A 27,774-nucleotide genomic window follows, 5' to 3' on the forward strand; every position below is an offset into this window, starting at 1 on the left:
AAAGACATCCCCCCACCCCAGATGCAGATGAGGGCGCCCCTTCAGGCTGGAGATGGCTTGTCTGCGGAACCAGTAATGCCTGCTTTTGACTTATCATTCCAGGGTCTCGTGGAGCCTTCCGGGAAGTTACGGGTGGATCTCAAACCCCTTTTCTGTAATCCAGACGGACGAAAAGGCCGCTTATTAGCTGAGAAAAAAAGGACCACGAAGATCTGCAGGTGCCAAACTGCACCTGCGTCACAGACTCAGCATTAGTGGAGACCTCCCACTTTAAAGTTTCCCGCACTGACACAATCAATGCCTCCACCAGCGCTTTTTCATGCGTGGCTGCAGGAGGAGGAGGATTCATCCTCATTGTTAGAGCACTCAGGGTGCGTGGACGCAGACCCAATGAGCTGACTCGCGTCCGTGGCAGCCAAATCCACCTCAGACTCTGAGGAGACAGAGGATACAGGTGAAGGCTGGGGGCGCTTCATGCTAGGTCGCCTTTGCAGGGCCATATCAACCTTTGACACAAGTGACTGCAGGGCTGCCTGCAGGGTCGCCAGGGCAGACTGAGACCCAGAGGGTCCCACAGCTTCAAGGAGTGGGTCAGGTGGTGATATGCATTCTGCACAAAAATTTGTGTGTGCAGAATGCACACCGCTCGAAGCACCACAAGTAGCAGCGCAACCACGGCGCTGTATATAGCAGAGGAAGGATAGTATACCCTCAGACTCACCACCCCAGAGCTAGAGCGCCAAACAGTCTGCCACACTGTGATCAAAGAGGAAGAATCGACACTTACACTAGAGGCCCCCGCTGCACGTCACCACACCGGACTACAAAGAAAATGGCCGCAGCTATCCATTACACAGGGAAACCCAAAACAAGGCCGCCGGACTACACAAACATGCCTGCCGAGGAGAGAGAAAACCATCCACGGCAAAATGGTGGCGCCCCGTGGACCCCAGGGAAGTAATAGTCCACCAGGAGGGAGCCCCCCCCCCGCAGTGCAAAGAATGCAGGCACCCCTAAAAGGGGGTCGTCAGCGGCACAATACCACCGTCCTCCAGCCCAACACCAACTTAGCCTCCCCCCACCCCAAAAAACGCCCGAGCACCCCAAAAGGACTAGGGGAGGGGACAAGTGAGGACGACCAATTTGGGGAAAACCAGCTAGAGGGGAAAACGTGAGGGGAGGACGGACATGGGGGGGCTACCATCCTCAGGTAGGGCCCATGACCACCCTAGCAATGGGTACAGAGGGGGGACGCTACCACACCTTGGCTTTAGGCGGGCACCACTCCCAGCAGTCCACCGCACCATCTTGGATTTTGGGCACTATGGCCAGAGGTACGCTGCGACTGATTGTGACTGCTGTCGTGACCAGGGCTATGCGACCTCGCGAGGTGCTTCACTTGCCGGTCAGCCCCCGTTCAGTGGGGCTATGTGGCGGCCAACCTGGCGCGAAATTAATAGTTGGGTCGCGCTCGCAGGCCAGACCAAAAGGGATCTAGGATGTCCAATGCGTCGCCCAGTCTGGCTGTTGATTGTAGTTCACACAGGAGAAGGTTGATTGTAGTTCACACAGGAACAGAAAACAGATAAAAAAAAAAAAAAAAAAAGGAAAAAAAAGCCAGGAACACAGATCCCAGCAGGGAGCCAGGTCCTTACTCCTAGTAGGCAGGAAAAAACAAGTCCTATAGCAGGAAGTGATGGTATACCCCCTGGGACTGCCTCAGGGGCATAGCCAAAATAGTTTCCGCCTAGTTCTACTCCTGAAGAGAGAGCATCATAAACCCAAGGGTCTAGAAGACATGGAGCTGTGTCCGTCAGTGAACGAAAGAGAAAAAGTTTATCCCTGGTTTTACCTACAAACCAGAGATCTTTGAATCTGGTCGAATTGGGATGTGTAAGTTTTTCTTGAGCCATAAGTCCAGGGATGTCATAAATACACTTGGTGTCAGAAGTTCACTGGTTGAATACATGGATTCCATTTTGAATCTTTAGTATTCTCACAGGTGTGTTGAAATTCTTCAGATTCAGGATAAGATGGTACTTGCCTGAGGGGTTCTGTCTGAGAAAGATGCGAGTAAAACCCTCCCTTTCTCTGGCTTGGAGAGATGTAACTGATCGCTTTTTGATCCATCATCTCCTGGGGAAGGGAAGACGTAGCCCTTGCCTTCTGTTAGTCTCTGAGCAGGTTTGTTGCCATGAGTTTTGTTTAGGGTTTGCCAATCACCTCCATTCTGTATCCTGATTTTACTAGATCCAGAATAAATTTGTTTTTGGCGATTGTGTGCCACTGTGGGAAGAAGGACCCCAGTCTTCCTTTCACCCAGCCACCCGAGTCATTCAGGCTTTCCTTTTGGCTGGGAGGGTTTGAAGAGGAAACCTCTTCCTTTCCCCCCCCCTATTGTAGTTTCATCCCCTCTTTTGTTCTTGTTTGCTTTGGTCCTTTGTTGCCTCTTGAAGGTCGGAAAATTCCTCCTTCCCCTTGCTGTTTTCTAGGGATGGGGAATCCAGTTGTCTTGTCTGCCATCCTCTCCAAGACCAACTTGAGTCACTTGCCAAAAAGGAACTCCCCAGAGAAGGAAAGGGCAAAGAGTCTGGACTTTAAGGCAGTCTCTCCATTCCAGGATTTTAGCCAGACTGCTCTCCTTGCCTCATTTATGAGGGCTGTGGACCTGGCAATGAACCTCACTGCTTCAGTAATGTATGCTACCCCCTTGTTTAGGGTAGGAAGAGCATCAAAGATTCTTTTGCAGTATCCTCTTCTAGTAGGGAGCGAAGTTGTTTAAGCCATAGGTCCAGTGTACGGGTTACATAGAAAGAACAGTGCAGCGCCTAATGATGAAAAATAACATAAAAATATAAATGAATATATTGATGAGACCAAATAAAAGCAATAACCATATAGGAGATTAATACGCAGCAATCTCACAAGAAAGTCCTTATAGGTTATATACACAAGAATAATATATGGTCACTTGTTTGAAATATGACAGTCTCTGAATCATAATCATATAGATTGGAAGGATGTGATGACAGGAAGCCGCTCCCACAATAGATTATCCACCTCCATGTATATTGCAGGGGTACTCTTACCATACGGCGCGGACCCTCAAATCAATGAGAGGTCAAATAAGCGTAGAGTGTTAATCCAGTGTCCGGTCACTTCACCTCCTTTTTTACACTCGATGGGAATAAGTAAATCTATAGGTTCACAAAGTATCCCCAAACCTCCAAAGCACCTCACAGAGAAAGAAGGGGGAGTCCAATAGTGTAATATGTACAAACCAGTTTAATGGTAAAAACGATAAAACAGGAACTCACGTGAAGTTGTTTGATAACCAGCATGTAAACAAATATGGCCGCGGCAGAAGCGTGCTTACGTGCGTCATACGTGCTTGAAGCGTTTCGTCATCAGACGTTGTCAAAGGCGTGACATCCGCAAGCATGCCATTAAATAGAGCATTAACAATCAAACATCATCATCCAATCATATGCTTCCTGGAAGTAGAGCAACCTAGCTGCGGGGAGCTTGCGTTCCACCGCTGGTAGACCAGGAAGTAAGGAGGTGAGAGAAAAAGTCACATTCAGCGGAAACGGAAATACAAAACCGCTGACACGGACTCCATAATAAAACCCTCACTCCATACATGTTTAACAGGATAATTGGCAATAATAAAAAAAACAGACTTTGATGTCCATATATTAAAAGACACAAAATGATTAGCTAAATACTAAAATTAATATAAATTGATGGCTAGAAAAATAAATCTCAAATAAAGCCAATAAATAACAAAATCGATAATGATCACTAGAAAATAAATGAGCCCCAAACAATGCTCAATTCATACATAAAACGAACATGAATCAATATACACGTATGACACACGTAAGCACGCTTCTGCCGCGGCCATATTTGTTTACATGCTGGTTATCAAACAACTTCATGTGAGTACCTGTTTTATCATTTTTACCATTAAACTGGTTTGTACATATTACACTATTGGACTCCCCCTTCTTTCTCTGCGAGGTGCTTTGGAGGTTTGAGGATACTTTGTGAACCGGGAGATTTACTTATTCCCATCGAGTGTAAAAAAGGAGGTGAAGTGACCTGACACTTGCTGATCGGCATTGGATTAACACTGTACGCTTATTTGACCTCTCATTGATTTGAGGGTCCACGCCGTTTGGTAAGAGTACCCCTGCAATATGCACGGAGGTGGATAATTATTCTATTGTGGGAGCGGTTTCCTGTCATCACTTCCTTCCAATCTATACGATTATGATTCAGAGACTGTGTCATATTTCAAACAAGTGACCATGTATTATTCTTGTGTATACAACCTATAAGGACTTTCTTGTGAGATTGCTGCGTATTAATCTCCTATATGGTTATTGCTTTTTTTTGGTCTCATCAATATATTCATTTATATTTTTATGTTATTTTTCATCATTAGGCGCTGCACTGTTCTCTTTCTATGTAGCTTTTGGATATGGTTTATCTTTTTGTGCTGGCTGCCATTATCAGATATTGATACTGGATATTGGTGGATTTATTTACCTTATTCATATGCTTATTTTTTTGATCAATTTATTTTTTCATATGTTTATTTTGGACTAGCGCGGCTTTCCAATTCTTTTTCTGTCAGTGTACGGGTTACATAGGTGGTGGCTAAAATGGGTTTCAAATTTGCTCTTTTAAGATACCCTTCTGTTTTTCTATCCATTGGATCCTGCATCTTCAAAACCTAACTCAGACTTTGATACTTTGGATAGTAAAGCATCAATCTTGGGGCATTTATCCCAAATCGCAGTATCTGGATGAACCCCAAGAGACTTGCACTACGCAATGTACGTCTTCCATGTACGATAGTAGATCTTCCTAGAAGTAGATTTGCTAGCTTTTAAACGTAGGTATCAGACTCATACAAACCTCTATCCTTTAGCACCTAGCGTTTAACAGCCAAGCTGTCAAAGCCAGCGACTAAAGCAGGATGGAGGATCGGTCCTTGGGACAGCAGATCCTTCCAGAGGAAGCTTCCAAGGAACGTCACCGACCAGCCACACTAGATCGACGTACCAAGCCCCGCGAGACCAGTCCAGAGCCACTAAGATGACCAGAATCCCTTCTGCCTCGATCCTGCGTAGGTGTCTGGGCAGAAGCTTGAGAGGAGGGAAGGCGATACCGATCCCATGGGACCACCAGCGCATCTGTGGCGTCCGCCAGAGTATTCCTTGACAGAGCCACAAACCTCTGCACCTTTCTGTTGAGCTGAGACGCCAACAGATCCACCTCGGGGGTGCCCCACTGGAGACAAAGCTAATCCGGGAATGTGTACGGCAGAGAGGGCCCACCTTAGAATGCCCACCTTAGTTCAGCCCACCTAAGAATGCCGGCTACCTCCAGTGCACTTCTAGTGCCCCCTTGGCGATTTGACATAAGCTACGGCCATGGATTTTTCGATTAAATGCGCACTGGACAGCCCTGAAGACGATCCGTCCAATGATCCAGACACAGTCTGATCACTCGGAGTTCCAAGATATTGATCGGTAGTCTTTTTTATGTTAAACAAGGTCCCATGTAAGTCAGTCCAGATCTTAGAGAGTGAGAAAGAAGAGCGAAAGAAGGTAAGAAGAAATGGAAAAAAGGAATACCTCCGCTTTGTTAAACAGGAGGGAAAGAGGATAAGGAAAGAAAGAAGAGCGCGGGCGGAGTCTCCTTAGATGTTTTTCCGGTCGGTAGGTGACCCGGAAAGAGGGGGGGGGGGGGTTGGTATATAGAGCCCAGGGTTCCCAAACTGCTTCAAATAGGTGTTCCTTGTCAAGTAACGTACTAACAAGTTTTTCTTGAGCCATTATCCAGGATATTTTCCGGTTGGTTGCAATAAGGGAAAACCCTTCCTTCTTTGGCGATCATCTTAGCGCCCAACAGTATAAAAAAAGACAAGTTTGGACATGTGTTTGGGGGCTCTTTCTTTTCGATGGTTGAGAATTGCTATTTTGGGAACCTGTGGAATAGCCAGGCCTGAAATTTTCCGTAGCATATGGAAAATTCTGTTCCAATAGGATCTAATGCGTGGACAAGACCACCACGTGTGATACATGGTGCCTGCCATTCCACAGTGCGGATACATTAAGGAGTGGTGTTGGGAAACATTTTAGCCAGCCTGATCGGGACCCTATACCATCTGGTAAATACTTTAACATTAGCCTCAATCAGGGAAACGTTAAGGACGCCTTTAAAAGAGCGTCGGAAGCATTGCGACCAAGTTTCACATGAAAGATTCACCTAGGTCAGATTCCCAGGAGTGTGCACAGGAGTGTTTGTCTCTGGCTTATGCTAGGGAAGCATATATAGTGGAGATTCCACCTCTCTGATCCATTATGTTGGAGCACCAGGTTTCGTAAGGGGGAGGTTCATTTTTATTAGACCAGATCGAAGGAAGAAAGTGAGATATTTGAGAACTAAACTTTTCTGAGGAAGGCATTTTGAGAATGTTCATGCAATGACCCAATTTAAGGGGGCCTAATCTGTTAAAGAAGTGTCCAATTCTGAACAAGCCTTTATTTAGCCACCATTTAAAGGCCCCTATGTCCATACCAGGTGGGAAGTCAGGCTTGTTAAACAAGTGGGTTAAGGGCCTTAGGTCAGATATGAGGGAAGACTGTGTAGAGTGTCACACAGTGAGAGGGAGTGGGATAAAGTAGGCGCGAGCACAGGGGGTCTACGTTTGGGATTGCACCACAGAAGGTAGTCAATTGTGTTGTGAGGGACCGGTTGTCTTTCAATTTGGACCCAGACCAGTTTCGGGCCTCTGGAGTAAACCGTTGATATTTGGGAAAGTTGCGCTGCTAGGTAATACCACCACAAGTTAGGAAGTTCTAAGCCTCCTTCCTCTTTCCGTCTATATAGCATGGATTTCAAGCAGCAGTGGTCCTTGTTACCCCAAGAGTATTGCACAATTTTGGATTGTAGGTTGTCAAGTTGCGATATTTTAAAGGGGGATGGGGAGAGATCTAAAAAGATAAAAGTATACGTGGCAATAAGGTCATTTTGACGGTATTGATCCTCCCTATCCAAGAGAGATCAAATTTGGACCATATTTAAAAGTTCATCTTCCAGTTTTTTTAAAGATGTCAGGATAGTTTACCGAGTAGATCTTGTCAATGGAATTGGGAAGGTTTACGCTGAAGTATGGGATATAGAGGGTGTTCCAAGTAAAGGGAAAATAAGATCGGAGGTTGTCCACTGGGTGGCCAGGGACCAAAATGTTCAATGCTGTAGATTTGTAGGCCTGTAGGCCTGAAACTTGTCCAAATTCGTGCAGGAGTTTAAGGATATTAGGTGTAGAGGTGAGGGGGAAGTGATGAATAATAAGAGATAGTCAGCGAAGAGAGCGCATTTGTGGTCAAGAGGTCCGCAAGATACCCCTTTGATATCCGGATGGTTCCGAATTGCGATAGCTAATGTCTCTATGGCAATAGCAAAGACAATAGGAGATAATGGGCAGCCTTGTCTGGTTCCCTTTCGGATTTGAAATATGGGCTGTGGGTGTGGAGTACAAGGATTGGAGGATACCCCAGAAATTTGGGCCAAAGCCCCATCTCTCCAGTATCTCAAACAGGTAGTGCCACAAGACTGAATCAAAAGCTTTGTGAAGATCAATCGAAAGGAGGTAACCCTCTTGATTGCTACCTCCATCCTATTGGGATTTCAGTAGAGAGATTATGTCCATCGCCCTCCGTATTTGATCCGTACCTTGAAGGCCCAGTATAAACCCTGCCTGGTCTATGTGAATATAGTCTATAAAGAGTCTGTTTGCTAAGGCTACATTCACACCTGAGCGTAGCGTTTTCACACGGTTTTTACAGCGATACAGGGATTTTACCGCGATTTTAACCGCGTTTTTTGTGCAGGCGTTTTTAGATTGAATAGAGACCAATGGAAAACGCCTGTAATCTGCCCAAAAAGAAGCTCAAGTACTTTAAGCGTTGGGCGTTTTGCTCACAGCGTCAAAAAGCTCAGATGTGAACAGGGGCCATTGAAATGAATAGGATTTGTCTTGTTGGACGATTTGAGAGCTGATCCTAGAGCAGAAAACTCCCCCACAACACCTACATGTGAACGGAGCCTAATACTTTGGTGAGAATTTTGAGGTTGTTATTAACAATATTGGGCAATAATTGCTGATATCACTTGAGTCATTTCCTGGTTTCGGGATCAGCGATATAGTGGCGCCGAGTTCAAGTCTCTACCTAGATTGTGTCCTTTACGGAGGGAATTGAAGAATCTAGCCATAAAAGGGGGTGAGGAGAGTACTAAATTTTATGTAGTACGAGTTGGAAAAGCCGTCCGGGCCACGGACTGAGTTTAGTTTTAGAGTTTTGATGACTTAAAAAATTTCAGTTTCAGAGATAGTCTTCTCCAGCAATTTGGAGTGGTCTATGCAAAATTTGGGGAGATGGATATTACTAAGAAATGTTTCTATATTGTTAAGGGGGTGGATTGGGAGCGGAGTAAAGTTTGGAGTAAAACTCCTGGAAGGCTGCCATCACTTTGAGGGTGTTGTGTCAGGTCGCCCTGCTTAGTGCGGATCTTAGGGATAGTAGTGGCATGAAACTTGGGACTTAAATTTAGCGGCCAGTTTGGAGCCAATTTTGTCCCTTGGATGGTACAGGCGAGCACCTGACCACCTGAGGTGTTTTTTAGCTTCTGTCGTAAGCGCCAAATTCAGTGCCAAGTGGGAGGAATCCAGTTGAGTAAGTGTGTGGATGGGTTAGCATTGTGTCGTTTGGACAGAGTCAGGAAGTCAGTAGTCAGGGAGGCGATTGTCTGTTTACACTCTCGTTTAAGTTGAGATGAAAGTTGAATGAACTTCCCCCTGATCGTTGAGTTTGTGTGCAGCCCAAAGTGTTTCGGAGGAAACCGCTTCAGTGTCATTAGTTTGGAAAAATTCCCAAAGGGAGTCAGCTTTAAGTTTGCAGTGGATTGGGTCACACAAGAGGGATTCATTGAGTCGCCATCTAAAAAGGCATGTTTAGATTTTTGTGATCTGGATATGGTAAGTAATACCATTGCATGGTCTGAGAGTGCGGTGTCCCCAATTGTAGATTTCAAAGCAAGGGAAATGGAGGCTGTTTTAATAAAGATGTGGTCTACTCTTAAAAACTTTGATGTGGGGCAGAGTAATGAGTGAGATCTTTGGTCCTTGGGTTGAGTTCCCTCCAGACATCAGTGAGGTCTGAGGCATAAATGGATTGTGCAATTTTGGTGCTTTGCCTGGGTAGGTGTTTGTTTTTTGGGTTGCCTGGACTGGAATTATCAATAGAACGATCTAGCGCTATTGGAAATCGGTAGTCTTGACTCTTCCAGCATCCAGATCCCTTGAGCAGAATGCTTGCCTAGGACGCCTTCCCAGACAAAAAGGCTAGCATCCGTGGTGACCACTGTCCAATACAAGAGGAGGAAGAATTTTCTCAGTCGAAGTGCCAGAGCGTGAAGCCACCATATCAGGGACTCCTTTGTTCCTCGACTCCGCTGGATCCGATTATCCAGAGACTCCGAAGTCTTGTCCCACATGGTCAGAATCTCCCTTTGTAGGGATCTCGTATGGAACTGTGCAAACAGAACCGCCACGAAGGTAGATACCATCAAGCCCAGCACCCGCATGCAAGTCTGGAGGGATGACCATATGTTGGACAGCAGACGAATTGCAGCCTGAAATTTCTGGAGTTTGTCCAGAGGAAGGAGCACCCTGGCTCAGCGGGGTCAGGAGTAGGGCCCAAATAGTCCAGCTTTGTAGACCCAACCAGGGCAGACTTCTGAAAATTTAGAATCCAGCCGAACTCTCGCAGAGTTCGTATTGTGATCTCCAGTAGGGATAGACCGATATCGTTTTTTCGGTTGCCGATACCGATACTTTGGCCATTGCATATCGTTATCGGACGATATTTTGAACATTTAAAGTTTAGCAAAATAAACACAATTTTCAACACAAATCTGTTACTGAACAGGTTAATGTTTGTTTATTAACATTTTTAATAATAAGGGCTCGTTCTTCACACCTTACCTGCATGAAAACGGATAGGAAAACCGCACTTTCAGGGACATCAGTTTCACATCTGATAGTGAATGATGCATAAACTGTTGCAGTAGTGCACTCACTCACTGCAATAATTTTAAATCACTACTGCAGTGAAAAAAAAAAGCTAGACAAACAGCTAGACAGTGGATTGGAGTCAGTGGACTACCACTGCAGTAGTGCACTCATTGCAATGATTTTAAATCACTACTGCAGTCAGTGCAAATTAAACTGCTAGAAAAAAAGCTAGACAGTGGGGAGTCAGTGGACTACTGCTGCAGTAGTACACACACTGTAATCATTTTAAATCACTACTGCAGTGACTGCAGTAGTGATTGGTGCACTACTGCAGCAGTAGTCTACTGACTCCAATCCACTGTCTAGCTTTTTTCCTAGCAGATTTGCACTGACTGCAGCGCAATCAGTGCAAAACCGCTTGAAAAAAAAAAAAAGCTAGCCAAAACCTTGACAGTGGAATGGATTTGCGTGGAGTGGACACTAGTAAAATACTACTAAACTTTCAATATTCCCAGTTAAGTAGAACAATATAATGGAAAAAAAGCATAACATTTCGGCATGTTCACCAGTTAAACGGCTTTTTTTCATAAATTGCTGCCACTTCACTAAAAACACGCTCACTTGGTACCGAGGAAGGAGGAGCAGAAAGGTATCTTCTAGCATGAGAAGCAAGTCTTTTGTGGCGTGCCTCATTTTCTTTCCACCACTGAAGAGGATCACCACTTCTGTCAATTACTGGTTCCTTCAAATAGAGATGAAGTTCATCATCCAGGCTCTTTATTGCAGATTCAGAAGAATCCTCCGCATGAGGCCCCAATAAAAACACTGAACATGGCATCTATTAGACCACGATGAAGTTTCTCGTCTGTCCTTGGACATTTTCTCTCTTTTTGAAGCATCCTGCTCTTCCACATTAGAAACCTGCTCTTCTTGACTTTTCTTTTCGGCAGGAACCTCCTTGCACCTCCTGTTGCATAGCTTCTGTCAGCCATTGTTTTGCCTTGGCCAATACATCATCAGAAGAGAAAGGCTAGTTCTTGTATTGGGGATCCAAAAGACATGCAAGCACAACATTTTTATTCTCTTCATGCTTCTCAAAAGGTTTGGCGAGGCTGTCCCTCATGGCCTGTCTGCATGTTTTAATGCCACATGAGTTGGGTCCTTCATTCTCTTGAAGAAGCATCTTCAGCACACACACACATGGGATGACAGATGAAACAGATGAGTCATAATGACTCACCTCTAGTGTCACTCCCTCTATGGAGAGGAGGGTCTCAATGACATTGGCTACAATGTCCCACTGATCAGCAGTAGGACAAGAATATCCTCCATATTCACCTGAATAGATGGTAAGAGCTTGCGTCTACTCCAGCATTCTTTACAGCATGTGAAGTGTTGAGTTCCATTGTGTTGGAACAGCGTTAATAAAGTTGTTTTTGGGTAGGCCAAGGTCTTCCTGAATGCACCTCAGTTGCTGCTTGGTAAGGATTGAATGGTGGGAATGGCCTGCACACCTCTTCACATGCCAATTATGTCAAGCAAAACTCTCTGGTTTGACAGACCATCATTTACAAGTTGGAGGGTGTGTGCTATGCAACTGAGGTCTGACACTTCAGTAAGTCTCATTCCTTTCACCATGTTCGCTCTGCTGTCTCGAAGCACAAGCATCACTCGGTCTTTGGTGATTCCCCATTCTTCTAGCATTCTAGAAACCTTTCACTAATGTACTCCCCAGTGTGGGATCCTTGCATCACTTTTCTATTCAACACCAAATGCCTTCTTGTCCATCCGCTGTCAATGAAGTGGCATGTAAGACTCATTAGTGATTGTTTGTCCTGACTAGCAGTCAGTCATGAATGAGAGTGAGTTGCCAGCATTCTCTGGTTTCAGCATAGCCTTTACTTTCTCAACAACCTTTTGGTGAATCTTTCCCAGTATTTCGGTTCGATAATACTCGTCACTCTTCAGTGCGTACCTTGGCTCAACTATGGACATCAACAGCTTAAATCCAGAGTCAGACACCATTGTAAATGGCTGGTTATCACTGACCATCCTTTCTGTGATTACTCTGTCCAGCAGTTGGGATCTTCCATCCGATTTTAGCCACCTGTTTTTTTTCTGAAACATATGTTATTGTTGCCTGGGATAGGGATGTTTCACCTTGCGATTCATTTTTTTTTTCTGTGCTGCATGATATAATTCAACATGGTGAACTCTCAGATGGGCCCAAAGATTTTACGTACTGTATTTTTGTTTTTTGCAGTTATTGATCCCATGCTTACATTGTTTTTGCACGTGTTTCACACTGCTGCTGCTTTTCCTGAGAAATAGTCCCAGACCAGACTTGTATCTGCATCCATCTCCATTGAAATTTTAAAGACACTACTGAAATTGAATACAGGCTTAAAAAAAAAAAAAAAAAAAAAAAAACTGGCAGGCACCCTGTGGTGGGTGGCTGACTGCCCCCTGTGGTGGTTGGCTGGCTGGTTGGCACCCTGTGTGGTGGTTGGCTGGCTTGTTGGCACCCTGTGTGGTGGCTGACTGGTACAGGCAGGGCCTGTGTCTGGCTAGCTGGTACAGGCAGGGCTTGTGGCTGGCTGGTACAGGCCTGTGGGTGTGGCTGGCTGGCACCGGGCAGCTGTGGGTGGGTGTATGTATGTGGCGGCTGTGTTAAACACACTGTGTGCACTGTACACTCACTGTCCTGAGACTCCCCGACTCCAGACGAGGCTGAGGGAGGCGGCCTAAGAAGGCAGAAGCTGTCCCAGTGCACGGAGGCGCAACATACGCAATGACATCACGACAATATCGGTAACCTCCGGGGCGGATTCCGATATATTGCAGAAAGTCGATATCGGCCCTTGATATATCGGTCTTGCTAATAATCGGTCGATCCCTAAACTCCAGGTTCTCCACCAGAGCAAGGGAGATTCCACTCGCAGAAAGAGAGATTGTCCAAGTGACCCAGTACCAGGATACCATATTGGCGCAGCAAGGCTAGCTCTGGATTCAACACGTTTGTGAAGACCCTAGGAACGGAGGCGAGACCAAAGGGTAACGCAACAAACTGATAATGCTTTTCTACAGCAAAGCTGGTGACTGGCACATATTGGAATGTGAAGATAGGCATCCTTGATATTGATAGAGGCTAGGAAATCCCACTGACACAGGGATGCCACACCCGTTCCAATGGACTCTATTCTAAACTTCTGTACCCGCACAAAGCAGTTTAGCGCCTTGAGGTCCAGGATTGGATGCGCTTTGCCTTTCGAAGTCGGAACCGGGACCATCACCCCTTGAAGGAACTGGTCTTGTACCGCCCCAAACAGACCCTGTAACCGGTCTGGGAACAGGCACAGATTGGAAGGAAAAAACCTTGCCAGGGGACAAGAGCGAAATTCGATTTTGTAGCTGGATCGAATGACTTAGTGGATCCACTTGTCTTGCACCTGGGAAGTCCACAGACCTGGAAATCAGCGAAGACGTCGCCCCACCCCCAATACGGGTGAGGGCGCACTTTCATGCAGAAGGAGCCTTGTCTGCAGAAGCACGCTCTCGGCTTGCCAGACCAGGTTTGTTTGGATCCACCAGAGGAGGCGCTGACAGGCTTCGAGCCCTTGTCAGTCGACCCCGAGGGACGAAAACTTATGAGCCGAGAAGGAAGGCCCACGTCTACGACGCAGTTCCTTGCTCTTCATAGCCTGTGTAAAAAAAAAAAAAAAGGTACTCTTCCCCCCGTGAGACCTTTAATAACGTCATCCAGGGTAGCACCAAACAGGCGATCTCCTTGAAAGGGAATATCAGTCAAGGCCTTTTAGAAGTCTGGTCGGCAGACCAGCATTTGAGCCAAAAGACACGCTGAAAGACCAGCGCCAGAACAAGGAGGCAAGCCATCAGGGGAGCCAGATCCGAAGAGGCATAACAGAAAAAACTGCAATCCCTGATCCACCAGCTCAGCAAAGGCAGGGGGGGAGCCGTTCTCCCTCCAGGTCACGGCGCAGGAGCTTAGCCCATTCGGTTAGAGTTTGCAACACCAGGGCAATGGTAAATACCGGCCTCATTGCTGAACCAGATAAGGTATACATAGTGCGGGCCACAGTCTCCGCCTTCCGGTCAGCTGGGCCCTAAAGGCCGAGGACTCTTCAAGAACGCTTCAAAAAAACTCCAGTCACCAGGACCCCACAAAAAAGTGTAACACGCTGCTAAGGGACAACCCTCACCGCGCTAGCAGCACCACCCGGTCGCCGAGAACAAGACACAGAGCGATCCTCAGGAGAGATGGAGGGGACCCCACCAGACTCACCACCCGACACAGGCACCTGCAACCACCAGGAGAATCTGCACTACACGTGCGGCGATCAGGAAGCTAAAATGATCTAGGAGTCAGAAAAAGGGGATAAGGAGGGGCTCCCATCGTCTAAAAATCGCTGCCCATTGGGCGTCACTGTCATGACGCCCCCACCAGGTACAACACCCCCCCCACACAATTGTCTAGTCACCGGCGGTGCATCCCCCCCCCCCCGGTCCCCATCGCCAGTTAGCACCCTGCCCCCACCCCCCAGGAAGTGGCCGGCCAGACCCCCCCAAAAAAAAAAAAAAATATATATAATATATATATATATGAGAAAATGGCTCACTTTAGAAAAACAATACCAAAATGAAGGTACCACATCCCAGTTATACTGAAATACACAGACTAAAAAATTGTGGGGCACAGGTCAACGCTATTAGTCCTAGACGGTACCCCATAAAGTCCCGACCTGTGCCCCACAATTTTTTAGTCCCAAGGGTGGGCCCACATCCACCCCAAAACCCTCCATGGATAAAGGGGGACAGCTACTCCAGGTGGGCACCGCACCAGACAGATCCTCCTCTCCATCGAAATGGTGGGGCTGTCGGCCAGGAACACTGCGACTCAGGCCGTATGCGACCTCATGAGACGTTTAACTTGCATGACCAGCCCCCGTCCAGTGGGGTTATGTTGTGGCCGACCTAGCGCAGAGCTGAGCCCTGCCTGTGCTCTCTGGCCAGACTTGGGTGACCACTGGATCTACGATTACCAGCGCCCAGTCCAGCAAATGATAGTAAATCTCACAGGGAGGAAAAAAAAAATTCTATCTAAAAAAATTGCCAGGGCCAGAGACCCCAGCAAGGAACTAGGTCCTTACTTCGGACTAGGCCGAAAAAAAAAAAAAAAACTATAGCAGGAAAAGGGAGAATACCCCCCCGGGACTGCCCATGGGTGTAGCCAGCAGTTTTTTTCTGCCTAGTGTCCTACTCCTGTAGGGGCAGTGTAACCCAATGGTAAAGAATGACAGGAGCTGTGTCCATCAATGAATGAAAAAGAAATGGATGGGGTGAAATACCATCAAATTCTTGAGAAAAATCTGCTGCCCTCTGCCAGAAAGTCGTCAATGGGAAGAAGGTTTACCTTCCAACATGATAATGACCCAAAACACACAGCAAAAGTGACCACAGTCATTGGAGAAAAAAGGTGAATGTCCTTGTATGGCCTAGCCAGAGCCCAGACTTGAACCCCATTGAAAATCCGTGGAATGACGAAGACTACAGTCCACAAATGGTCACTGTCAAATTTAACTGAACTTCTGCAAAGAAGAGGAGTGGGCAATTATTGCAAAGTCTAGATGTGCAAAGTTAGCAGAGATATATCCCAACAGACTAAAGGCTGTAATTCAAGCAAAAGATGGTTAATAATAAATACTGACAAGGGGGTGATCCCTTTTCCAACTCCACGATTCTGTTTTTGAATTTTTTTCCTGACATCTTGGTGTTATAGCTATCTTTAACTTGGATATTACATTATAAGTTGCACGGAGTAAATACAGCTAGATAAAACAAAAACTGTCTTCATTTCAGGCTGCAAAGCAACAAAATGTAATTTTAAAGAGGTAATTCTTTTCTATATCCTCTGTATATACGTGATTCTACACAGCCGACCTGCACTGTAGCAGTAAAGCTACAGTGTGCAGTTGGCAAGTGGTTTAGTAGGTAGAGTTTGTGTTAAAGAGAAACAACAAGACATATACATAGTGCAAAGGATTCCAAAACCTACCATCCGTTTCAGGAAGCTCCCTGTATCCAACATCATTCTTATCTACAGGGACCACCAGACCAGCACCATGGAAAGACTTGGTCACCACCTGATATAATTAGAAGGGGAGAGGGATGCAGACAGGTGGACAGCGTTACATGAAAATAAATTAAAACTGAATATCAGACAGACACAAAGATCTGTTTAGTTATGCCGATTTTTTTTTTCTTTATTTTTTTTTGTTAACCACCTCTTTCCCAACCTATTCTGACACTTTGATCCTACATGTAAAAATCTTTTTTTTTTGCTAGAAAACTACTTAGAACATACATATATGATTTTTGTAAGATTTTACTGTAAAATCTTAATCTCTCTCTGATGTCCATTGACAGATGCAGCTTCATCTTCATAAGCCGTGTGGGTTATGCTGCCACCTGCAGGAGTAGTCTAGGTAGTATGTTAGTACAAAGTTTTTTAATATACACGCCCACGGGGCTGTCCCTCCAGACATAACCCTCACAGATACAGCCCAGCACATCAGTTTAGTTGCAAGCAGTGAAGACAAAAAAACCATCCCCTTCAGAGGGGCGGGTGCTGCGTCTGTCAATGGACATCAGAGAAAAAGATTTTACGGTAAGATCTTACAAAAATCTTATTTTCTCTATCATCCATTGACAGACACAGCCTCATCTTCATGAGCTGTATGGGACGTCCCAAAGCAGTATAGGCATTAAGGGGTGGGAAAAACGCAACCAGAAAGTAACGTAAACCCCAAAGGCTAAACCTAGCCAACTGGGTAACATGAAGCTCAACCAAAACATGAGCTCACCCAGGTAAAAGACCCCTAAGGAAATAGAAAAAAAAAAAAAAAAAATGAACATTCCTCTTTTGAAACAGCAGCCTGTAAATCCTTGCGGCCAAAAGAGGCATCCGAAGAGGCCAAAAAAAAAACTTACCGTTAGTTGACCGGTAACGGTATTTCTACGAGCCTTCCAGGACGGCCCAACATGAGATGATAGGCTCCTCCCTACCGGAAACACAATCAATTTACAATTGTTCAAAGGCCCCACCCTTCCCTTGCCCCTCAGTTGTAAAAAAGTATCTTCCACAACCATTTCCAAGGGAAGTGTTCTCATAATTCTATAGGTACTTACCACCTATGTTATTATACATAGTTACCCTACCCTTTTAACAGGGCGGGAATAGGCCGGCCGTCCTGGAAGGCTCGTAGAAATACCGTTACCGGTCAACTAACGGTAAGTTTTCTCTCTTCGCCTTCCAGGGCGGCCCAACATGAGAGTATAATAGATTACCCATAGGGCTACCTTAGGGTGGGACCACTGCCTGTAAGACCTTTTGGCCAAAGGCTAGATCTTGTTGAGACAGTACTTCTACACGGTAGTGCTTCAGGAAGGTGTCGTGACTGGACCAGGTGGCTGCACTGCAGATCTGTTCCCAGGATGCTCCAGCCTTCTCTGCCCAGGATGTAGCTAGGGCTCTTGTTGAGTGTGCTTTAAGCTTAGTTGGAGCAGGAACACCTGATACCTCATAAGAGGTGGCAATTGCTTGTCTAATCCACCTAGAAACTGAAGGCTTGGAGGCCTGCAGTCCTTTTCTGGGCCCAGAATAGAGGACTAAAAGGTGGTTTGATCTCCTAAAGTTTTTGTCCTCTCTAAATAAGTGAGAAGGGATCTTCTCACATCAATACAGTGAAATTTTCTTTCCTTCCCATTTTTTGGGTCGTCCCAGAAGGATGGTAGATTTATTTCCTGTGTCCTGTGGAAAGAGGAAGCTACCTTTGGCAAATACAGGGGATCTGGCTTGAGGACAATCCTGTCTGGGAAAATCACCATGAAAGGTTCTTTTATGGAAAGAGCTTGTAGGTCTCCTATTCTTCTTGCTGTTGTAATGGCCAACAGGAAGGCCAATTTTAACGACAGAAACTTAAGGGAGATTTCCTTTAAGGGTTCGAAAGGGTCCTTAGATAATGCCTCTAGGACCCTGGTCAGGTCCCAGGGGGGGAACCTGTCTTTTATAATAGGAAAAACCCTATGTCTAGCCAACAAAAATCTTTTGATTAACGGCTCTTTTGCCAGCCTAGTGTTCAAAAATACCAAAAGAGCCGCTATTTGAACCCTAAGGGTGTTAACAGCCACACCCTTATCTACTCCATCTTGCAAGAATTCTAAGATCGTAGGAATAGAGGTGGAGGCAAAATCCTTTTGCCTACGCCAGGTACAAAAAACTTTTTCCAAATTTCTTTATAAATATTTCTAGTAACTAGCTTCCTGCTCAGCAAGAGTGTATCCACTACTCTTTCTAAGCAGCCCTTTGAAATTAAGAGTTGGCGCTCAGTAACCAAGCTATCAGATGGTAGAATCCTGGGTCTGGGCACAGAACCAGTCTCTGAGACAGCAGGTCTGGGGAGATTTGGAGTTGCCATGGGGAGGCTACTGACATGGCTTTCAAGGTTGCAAACCAAGGTCTTCTCGGCCACCAAGGGGCAATTAGGATCAGTTGTAAGTTCTGAGACTGACTTAATTTCTGTAGGACTCTGGGAATTAGGGTCGGGGGGGGGGGGGAAGAGGCATAGGCCAGGTTGAACTGCCAGAGCTGGGCAACCGCGTCCAACCCTGCCATCCCCCTGGTCCGTGTAAGGGAGAAGAACCTCTCTACCTTTCTGTTCTGAGTGGAGGCAAACATGTCTATCTCCAGATATTCAAACTTTTGTATCACTGACTGGAAGGTTTTGGGATTTAGCTCCCATTCTCCTTCCTTTAGGAGGTGGCGACTGAGGAAATCTGCTTGCGCGTTGTTCTCTCCCTTGATGTAAATGACCACAAGGGAGATTATCCTTGCTTCTGCCCACCCCAGGATTTCTTTGGTCAGTGCTAAGAGGGGCCTTGACCTGGTCCCTCCTTGTCGATTTAGATAGACGACAGTTGTGGTATTGTCTGACAGGACCAGAACTTCTGTTTAAGATGGAATTTTCGAACGCTTTTAGGGCTTCCCCCACTGCCTTCAACTCCCTGAAGTTGGACGAGGCCTGTGCTGTTTTTCTGTCCCAGACCCCTTGAACTCCCTCCAGGTGAGCTCCCCAACCTTTCGTGCTGGCATCTGTGGTAACCTTTATAGGGTTCCACTGACCCCCAGGGTCTGCCTTCTCCCAAATTGTTTGTCCACCACTCCAGGGATACCTGAACCTGATGAGTGAGACTGACTGACTCGTCTAGGGATTCTATCTTCTTGTCCCAAGAGGACAGATGGAAGAATAGAAGCTCTTGCGTGGAGTTGCGCCCAAACAACCGCTGGAATGCTGGCAGACATAAGTCCCAGGACTCTTAGGATCTCTCTCCTGGAACAGGAGGGAGTATCCTTGAAGGCTATTACTGAAGAGACTATTTTCTCCCTCTTCTCTATCGGTAGAAAGAGTCTGAGACCTTGAGTCCACCTGGAAACCCAGGAAGGTCTGTATCTGGGTTGGTTCCAGGGACGATTTCTTCAGGTTGATTAGCCATCCTAATTTTTGTAGGGAACTTATCACCTGTTGGGTGTCCAAATTCACGTGAACTGCTGATTTGCCGAAAATCAGTAGGTCGTCCAGATATGGGATCAGTGCTATCCCTTGGGATCAGTGCTATCCCTTGAAGTTGTAGATGGACTACTGCCTCTGCCAAGGTTTTTGTGAAAATTCTTGGGCTGGCCGCCAGTCCAAAAGGAAGTGCTCTGAACTGCCAATGAGTCGTCCCCTCTTTTGAAACTATGGCAAATCTCAGGAAGGGCTGATGTTCCTGATGAATAGGAACATGTAGATATGCATCTCTGAGGTCTAGCATAGTTATGAAAGCATCTTTCAGTAGATTCTTTCGCACTGAATAGATGGTTTCCATTGAAAACTTTTTGTAAAGTAAAAAACTTGTTCAGGTTTTTTAAATTTATTATAAGGCGATGCTTTTTCTGAGGGTTTTGGGACCACAAACACATAGGAGTAAAACCCTTGGAAGAATTAATCTTCTGGGACCGGAATTATCACTAACTGCTCTGCCAGTTTTTGAATTCCTTGTAGTAGGGCCTCCTTTTTCTAATTTTTTTTTGGGGAGATGGGTAAGGGTTATTGTTACAGGGGGTATCGAGGCAAATAGTAGGCGATACCCTTCTTTTATGAGGGAATGAATATAAAGGGAGACTGCAATCTTTTCCCACTGGGATAGGAATTGAGTGAGTCTGCCCCCCACTTTGACCTTGGTGTCATTTGTTATTCCTTGCGCCCGAGGAGGAAGGGAAGAGCAAACTGTTTCTTCGTCTTCCCTTTCCGACCCCCCCATCTTTTTGCTGGCTCTCTTTTGTTTCTCTGTTGTCTTTGTTTGCAGGGGCCACGAAAAAAATGTTCTACCTCCCTCTTTTTTGGGTTTTGTAGGGAATTTTTTCCCTTTTTCCGAGGACCTGGTTAGAACATCATCTAAACCAGACCCAAAGAGTAAGGACCCTTCAAAAGGCAGTCCACAGAGTTTTGTCTTTGAGGTAAAGTCACCATCCCATTCTTTCAGCCAGATGGCTCTTCTGGTGGAATTCAGGAGAGCCCCTGCCTTGGCGGAGGCTACAGATTCAACTGCCGCATCTGCCAGGTAGGCAACTGCCTTACTTATTACTGACAGGGAATCCTGTAGGTCTTGGGCTTTGAGCTGAGGCAACTGTTTGTTCAGTCTGTCTGCCCAAAAGAAAGCGTTCCTTGCCACACAGGATTGGCATCCCAGGCCTTCCTCAGTAAGGACTCTGCCTTACGGTTCATGACATCCTTTATGCTGCCTGTATCCACGAAGGAGAGGTCTGACCTTTTTGTCACCTGAGACAGAGGGGCATCTAATTTAGGACTTTAGAAATCTTTCCATTTCTTCTTCCTTAAATGGAAATCTCCTTTTCCAGGATCCTGACTTGGCCAGCCTATTTTCTGGCAGCTGCCACTGCTGAAGGATTAAACCCTTTAGGGATTGGTGGATAGGTAAAACTCAAGAGGGACTCTTTCCTAGACCTTTATAGAGTCTATTCTGGGCTGAGGTTTCTTTTGGAATCTCAGGTATCTCTTTAGAGGCATAAATGGCCTGAAGGCGTCCCTGCATATTTTCCAAACCAAATAAATTCCTAGTTGGTTCTATTTTGTCTGGTTCCTCTGAGTCCCTGTCTCCTTCACCATCTGAACTGGTTTGGGAGTCCGAGCGGTTTACCTCTACTCTTTCCTCTCTAGGCTGTGTTGAGGGGAGGTTTTGGGATATGGGTAAGAACCCGGAAGGTCCAGCCCTGGACAGTGAGCTTTCCTGGGAGGAGGTACCCTCCACTAATGCAGGTTCACTGGGCTCTAAGGTTTGGGGGGTTCCTAATGAAGAACGTACTGACTGAATCGTAGTCAGCATTTCTTCCTATACAGACTTCAAGAACTCTTTACCTGCTAATTTATAGATGCACTTATAGCAGAAGGGCTTGGAGTGGGAACTGGATAATCTATCCCCACAATTACAAGACTTCTTTGAGGTAACAGAGCCTGCTGATAGTGCTGGGGTGGTAGTAGAGGTCTCTTGCGAACCGCTCTGGGACTCTGGAAGACAGGATACAAACAGAAATAACCAGGTATCACTCTTCCATAATTACATACATGGACCATAGAAAGGACACAAAGTAAGTCCGACTAAGGTCAGGGAAACGGGACTTTTCCAGGCATATTTTTGTCAGCACCAGCAGTCTTTAAATAACATGCAAGGATATGTTCCAGCACTTACCCGGTTCCGACCTGGGTTTGGATGCCGACACCTGGACCGGCCTCCCATTCTTCTCCGGAAGGTGGGTTGTGGAGGGCTTCATTTCCCCAGCAGCTGTCCGGGCTCCTGTAGCCTGGGAGTCTGCTTTCCCGCTAGTAAGCAGGTACGGCGTCTCCTGACGTTGCGCCGGAAGTTCCGGTTCCAAGATGAGGCTTGAGTCGCCCGATTGGCGGGCTTTTCAAAAAAGCCTTCTGTGGAGGAGAGCTGCTGGTGCCGGAGACATGCCTAGAGGGGCACCCCAGGCGACCGACGGCTTGTATACATGGGGGCGACCTGTGAGAAGCCTGAGGAGGCGGCAGGTAGAGCTCAGCTCTCAACGGCAATTTACTGAACCTGGCTCACAGGGGGGCCGTCAGACTTCAAAGGCTTCAGGTCAGTGAAAACAACAAACGTTTTCGCTGTAGGAAGAAACACAATCTAAACTGAGGGGCAAGGGAAGGGTGGGGCCTTTTAACAATTGTAAATTGATCGCGTTTCCGGTAGGAGGAGCCTATCATCTCTCATGTTGGGCTGTCCTGGAAGGCGAAGAGAGAAAAATGAACCTTGAAAAATTTGGTAAAAGGTGTGCACAAATGACGCTTAAAGTCGCTGCTTTACAAACTTGTACAACCGAGGTCTGATGGCGAAAAGCCCAAGAAGCATTCAGCGCTCTAGTAGAATGAGCTTTCACAGGGAAAGGAAGAACCAGACCCTTGAGTGAATAAGCCTGAACAACAGTCTGCCTGATCCATTAGAAATGGTCGCAGCAGGCGCAGCCAAAGCTTTGCGATGACCGTCCGTAAGGACAAAGAGTCCGATTTTCTACAGGATTCAGTAACCTCAAAACAAACCCTTATCGCCTGAATCACATCCAGAGAGTGCAAGGCAATTTCCTTGGGATGTTTAGGCTTAGGACATAAGGAAGGCAACACTAAGTCTTCATTAAGATGAAAATCCGACACCACCTTAGGGAGAAAAGACGGTTTGGGCCAGAGGACCACTTTATCCCCTGTGAACCACCAAATAAGGTGAACAGGATAGCGCCGCCAACTCAGACTCAGAGCAGAAGTGATAGCCACTAGGAAAGCAACCTGTGACAAGGAAAGCAGAGAAATCTCCCTAATATTCTCAAAGGGAGGCTTTTGAAGAACAGAAAACCAGATTGGGATCCCACGGTGGTAACGGGGATCTCCACGGAGGAGCCAGATGACACACCCCATGGATGATAGTGCTAATCAAGCAATTAGCAGCCAATGGACATTGGAAGTAAATAGCCAAGGCCGACACCTGGCCCTTGATAGTTCCCAACGCGAAGCGCTGCTCAACCCCTTTTTGTAAAAAGGCCAAAACCCTAGCTATAGAAAACAAGTGAGGGTGTAGCTGCAGCGATTAACACCATAAAATGTACGATTTCCACGTACGATGATAGATCTTCCTGGAAGTGGACTTCCTAGCCTTCAAAAAACAGTTGGAATCCCCAAGTCAGAGAGACCTCTATCCTTTTTAACACCTTGCTTTCAAAAGCTAAGCCGTTAAAGCCAGCGACTGTAAAGCAGGATGGAAGATCGGTCCTTGAGATAGTAGATCTTCCCGCAGAGGAAGACGCCATGGAGGATCCACGACCATTTTTACCAGCTCTGCGTACCAAGACCGCCGAGGCCAGTCTGGTGCCACCAGAACGAATGGAATGCCTTCCATTGCCACCCGGCGAAGAAACCTCGGTAAGAGTACGAGCGGAGGGAAGGCATAAAATCAGCCGATACTGGCTCTAAGGAGCCACCAGAGCGTGGTGACCACTGTCCAAAACACTGTCCAAAACACTAGCAGGAAGGACTTGCCCTGGCACAGGACAGGTGATTGGAGCCACCAAGAGAGCCGACTTCGTGAGATGGCTCAACCGAATCTTCTGGTCCAATAACCGAGGATCTCTGTTCCATTTTGACAGAATCTCTTTCTGCAACTGTCCTGTATGAGCCTGAGCAAACGAGACTGCTTCGAAGGTCGAGACCATCAGACCCAGGGCCTTCATGCAAGCCTGCAACCAAGTACTGATTGGCTTTGATCAGCAACCAGAACGCCCTTTGCAATTTCTGAAGCTTGTCCAAAAGGGAAGGAAGACCCTCGCCAGAGCAGAGTCGAGGATCAGTTCCAGATAAGTGACCCGCAGGGACGGAGTCAGGGCAGATTTGGTGACATTGATCGTCCACCCGAATTCTTGCGGAGAAACCAACACAATCACCCCTTGAGCCAAGAGATCTCGCACAGCCTCCTGCAGATCCTTCAAACGCTCCGGAGACAGGTGGAAATTCGACTGAAAGAACCTGTCCCGTGGCCGGGATCAGAATTCGACCTTGTACCCGGAGCAAATCAGTTTGCGAACCCAATCGTCATGAATGAAGGAAGTCAAGGGTTCCTGAAAGAAGCGCAGACATCCCCACCCCTGACATGGGAGAGGGCATCCCTTCATGCTGAAGAGGACTTGCCACACCGGACTTGCCAACCTTGGGCTTGCCCCAGGGCTTCTTAGCTCCTCCAGAAGTTCTGAACGGCTTACCTTTTTCTTGCGCGCCGAAGGCACAAAAAAAAAAAAAAAAAAAAAAAAAAAAAGGGTTATGGGCAGAAAAGGAGGGACCCCGCTTAGTACAGGGAGTCTTACCCTCGGAGGATTGAGGACGAAGAGTACTCTTCCCGCCAGTCAGGCCCTTGATTAACTCATCCAATGGGACGTCAAACAACCAGTCTCCCAGAAAAGGGAGATCAGCTAAGGCTTTATTAGAAGTTTGGTCAGCCGACCAGCTCTTCAACCAAACCATGCATCTTTAAACAAAGCCCACGCCCGAGACCCTGGCCACCAGGGGAGCCGCATCCATAGACGCATCACACAGGAACACCAGAGCCTGGATCACCTGGTCCAACAGTTCCAGCTGTTCCAGTCTCGGGGTCCAAGGACTCCCGCAAATCCCTAATCCATGCCGTCACAGTCTGTGACAAAAACACAGACACAAAAACCGGTTTCAAAATGGAATCTGCCAGCACATGAACATGGCAGAAAAGGGATTCCACCCGCCTGTCCAGGGCTGTGGAGTCGGAGTCGAAGAGTCGGAGGAAATTTTGGGTACCTGGAGCCGGAGTCGGCAAACAATGCACCGACTCAGACTCCTACTCCTATTTAATTTAGATTGGAATTGAAAAAAAAAGCAAGTTTAAATGTCCAAATTCACAAAAAGTTATAATTAATGACTTAGTATAAGGAAACTTATAATTGAGGAGGCCAAATTTAAAAAGGAAGAACTACAGAAAATTCTGAAAGGACGTTTTGTCTTCCTTAAAATGGATGCATGCACACGTAACAGAGTCAATTATTTTGCTATTAATGTTAGATTTGTGGATGAATATAACAAAACAATAACACGGACCCTCGGATTAAAGGACACTCAGGCACATCACACCAGTGATTACCTTCAGAAGTTAGTGGAGGGTGCTCTAGAAGATTTTGAAATTACAAAGGAACAGATTTTATGTGTTGCGACAGATAACGCTTCTAACATGTTGAGCACTATTGAGAAGATGAACGCAGATGAAGAAGGTAACAAAAAGATTAGAGTTAGAGGAAGTTTTTAACAACCCCCTATTTCCCCCTGGACTAAATATCAAAGCCATCCATTGGTGGCTTAACAAGGGCCTATTTCGCATTGGACACTTCTTTAACTCCATGGGGCCCCTTTCTTTCCTACACTGTGTCAATTTCCTCAAAATGCCCCTCACTGAGAGACATCGCCACTCCCAGATATCACATTTCCTCCACTCCATATGGGACGATAAACCTGACCCTCCACAAATCACTCTTTATGAACGCTGGTGCTCGGAAGCCTGGGACCCAAGGGGAGGGATTTCCCTCATTTATTCAATACTATCAAACAGCGATGTCAAACCTGCATATGCGCTAGCCTGGGAGAGGGACCTGGAAATGGAGTGGGATCTGGACGACTGGGGTTTTCGCCTTCAACGCTCCTTTACAGGTATACTGAATGTTTCTCTCATCGAAGCTAATGTTAATTGCTCACCAGATAGTACCTGGTCCCTACCCGCATTGCGGCCATGATTCCAACCGCCTCTCCACAGTCCTTTAGGGGCTGCGGTTCATCTGGAGACCACTTGCACACTTGGTGGGCCTGCCCCAAGATTAGGCTATTCTGGAATAAATTATTCCAGATCATTTGTAAAGTACTTGATCACCCCATCGCTCAGTCCTCACAAATTGCACTTCTCAACGTCAAGGTCCCTAAACTCTCTAAACCTGCTCAGAAACTCCTCCATGTTATGCTCCTGGGAGCCAAACTCACCATAGCCAGAGCATGGAAATCACCCAGGGTGTCCATCAGGGAAACAAAACTTAAGATCTCCTGGATCATGTCACAGGAAAAAATATCTGGTATTATCAATAATAATGTGGTTAAATTTGAGACCATCTGGGAACCCTAGGCTAAATATGTACAGGTTTCCATTTGATCTGGCCACCAGACCCTCTTTCTTTTTCCTCTTTTCTCTCCTTATTTCAGATAACCTCTTGATCCTCCTATGCTCTTATTCCCTTCTACCCCCTTCCAGTCTATCCTACCTTACTCCCCCCCCCCCCCCACCCTTCTTTGCCACCCTACCACTCTTGGGGGCTTTCTCTGGAAGGGGAATGTGCTGGACCCATATGTCTCACCACCCATCGGGGGCATGGTGTCCCCTCATACTTCCCCCTCCTGGAGATACCCACCGCCTTACATCATTGTATATTGCCTGTGGTTTATTCTTGGGCTTTGCATCCCTCTATATGGGGACTCGACCCTCTGCATCCTGTTTCAGCTACCATAGCGTGTTGGGGGTGGATCTTTGGACTACCCTCTTTGACCTCAACACAGTCGGTTTATGGATATGCCCCCCCTCGAATGTTCGTACTCCTCAATTTTATATGTATGGTATTCAGGACCATGTCTAGCCTGATCGTTTTACCATGTTTGTTGTATTTTGTACTTGACTTTTCCGCAATAAAAATCAAAGAAAGAAAAGAGTTAGAGGAAGACAGCTCTGCAAGTATTGGAGAAAGTTTAGAAACTGAAGAGAATGCTGACATTTTTTTAGACAACTTTGTTGAAGAAGCATTGAAGCTTGCTACTATTCATCATATGCGATGTGCTGTTCATACACTGCAACTTGCCATAAGAGATGGATTAAAAGATTGCCATGCAGCTACACTAATTGGCAAATTACGGCAAGTAACTGTTGCAGCCAGGGCCCCGAAAACCAATGCAATTTTGAAAAGAAGTGCAGGAAAAGGAGCCATTTTGGATCAAACAACTTGCTGGGGAAGCACTTATTTAACGGTGAAGCGTTTGCTTGAACTTAGACTTCATAGAAGAAATGGACAATGAAAATCTTGCATTAACTGAAAGCCAGTGGACACAAACAAAAGAGCTGGAGAACCTTCTTTCTCATCCCTTCACTGTCACCAAGAGGTTGCAATGTGATGATCTAACCCTGGGTAAATTCCTCTTGGAATGAAGAGCCTGTTATATCGCCTGAACAAAAATGGAGGGTTAATAGCTGAGGGCATTGCATCTTCAATGATGAAAAGAGAGAGTCTTTTGCTGGAAAAAGAAATCTTGTTAGTTGAAGAAGCCATCCTTGTTTATCCAGAGATCGTTAATGATGTGGCCAGAATAGTTACTACAATGCCACCCACCCAAGTCAGTGTCGAAAGATTAATACATATTAATACAGAGGAGTCGGAAGTACAAAAAACGGAGGAGTCTGAGTCAGAACATTTATCTACCGACTCCACAGCCCTGCGC

The 27,774-nt window shown here is 46.3% G+C and overlaps 1 protein-coding gene across 1 annotated transcript in view; it reads right to left on the reverse strand.

The window, feature by feature from the left end:
* The window catches only part of HPF1 (histone PARylation factor 1), a gene marked incomplete at its 5' end in the record, with an annotated part of 107,069 nt that overhangs the window by 21,297 nt on the left and 57,998 nt on the right, over positions 1–27,774 (reverse strand). The window contains one exon of the mRNA XM_082243991.1: positions 16,167–16,254. Within this exon, the coding sequence (XP_082100117.1) occupies positions 16,167–16,254 (88 nt within the window). The remainder of the gene's footprint in view (positions 1–16,166; positions 16,255–27,774) is intronic.

This window comes from Pelophylax lessonae (assembly GCF_965119305.1).
Source record: "Pelophylax lessonae genome assembly, chromosome: 1".
Classification (NCBI taxonomy): domain Eukaryota; kingdom Metazoa; phylum Chordata; class Amphibia; order Anura; family Ranidae; genus Pelophylax; species Pelophylax lessonae.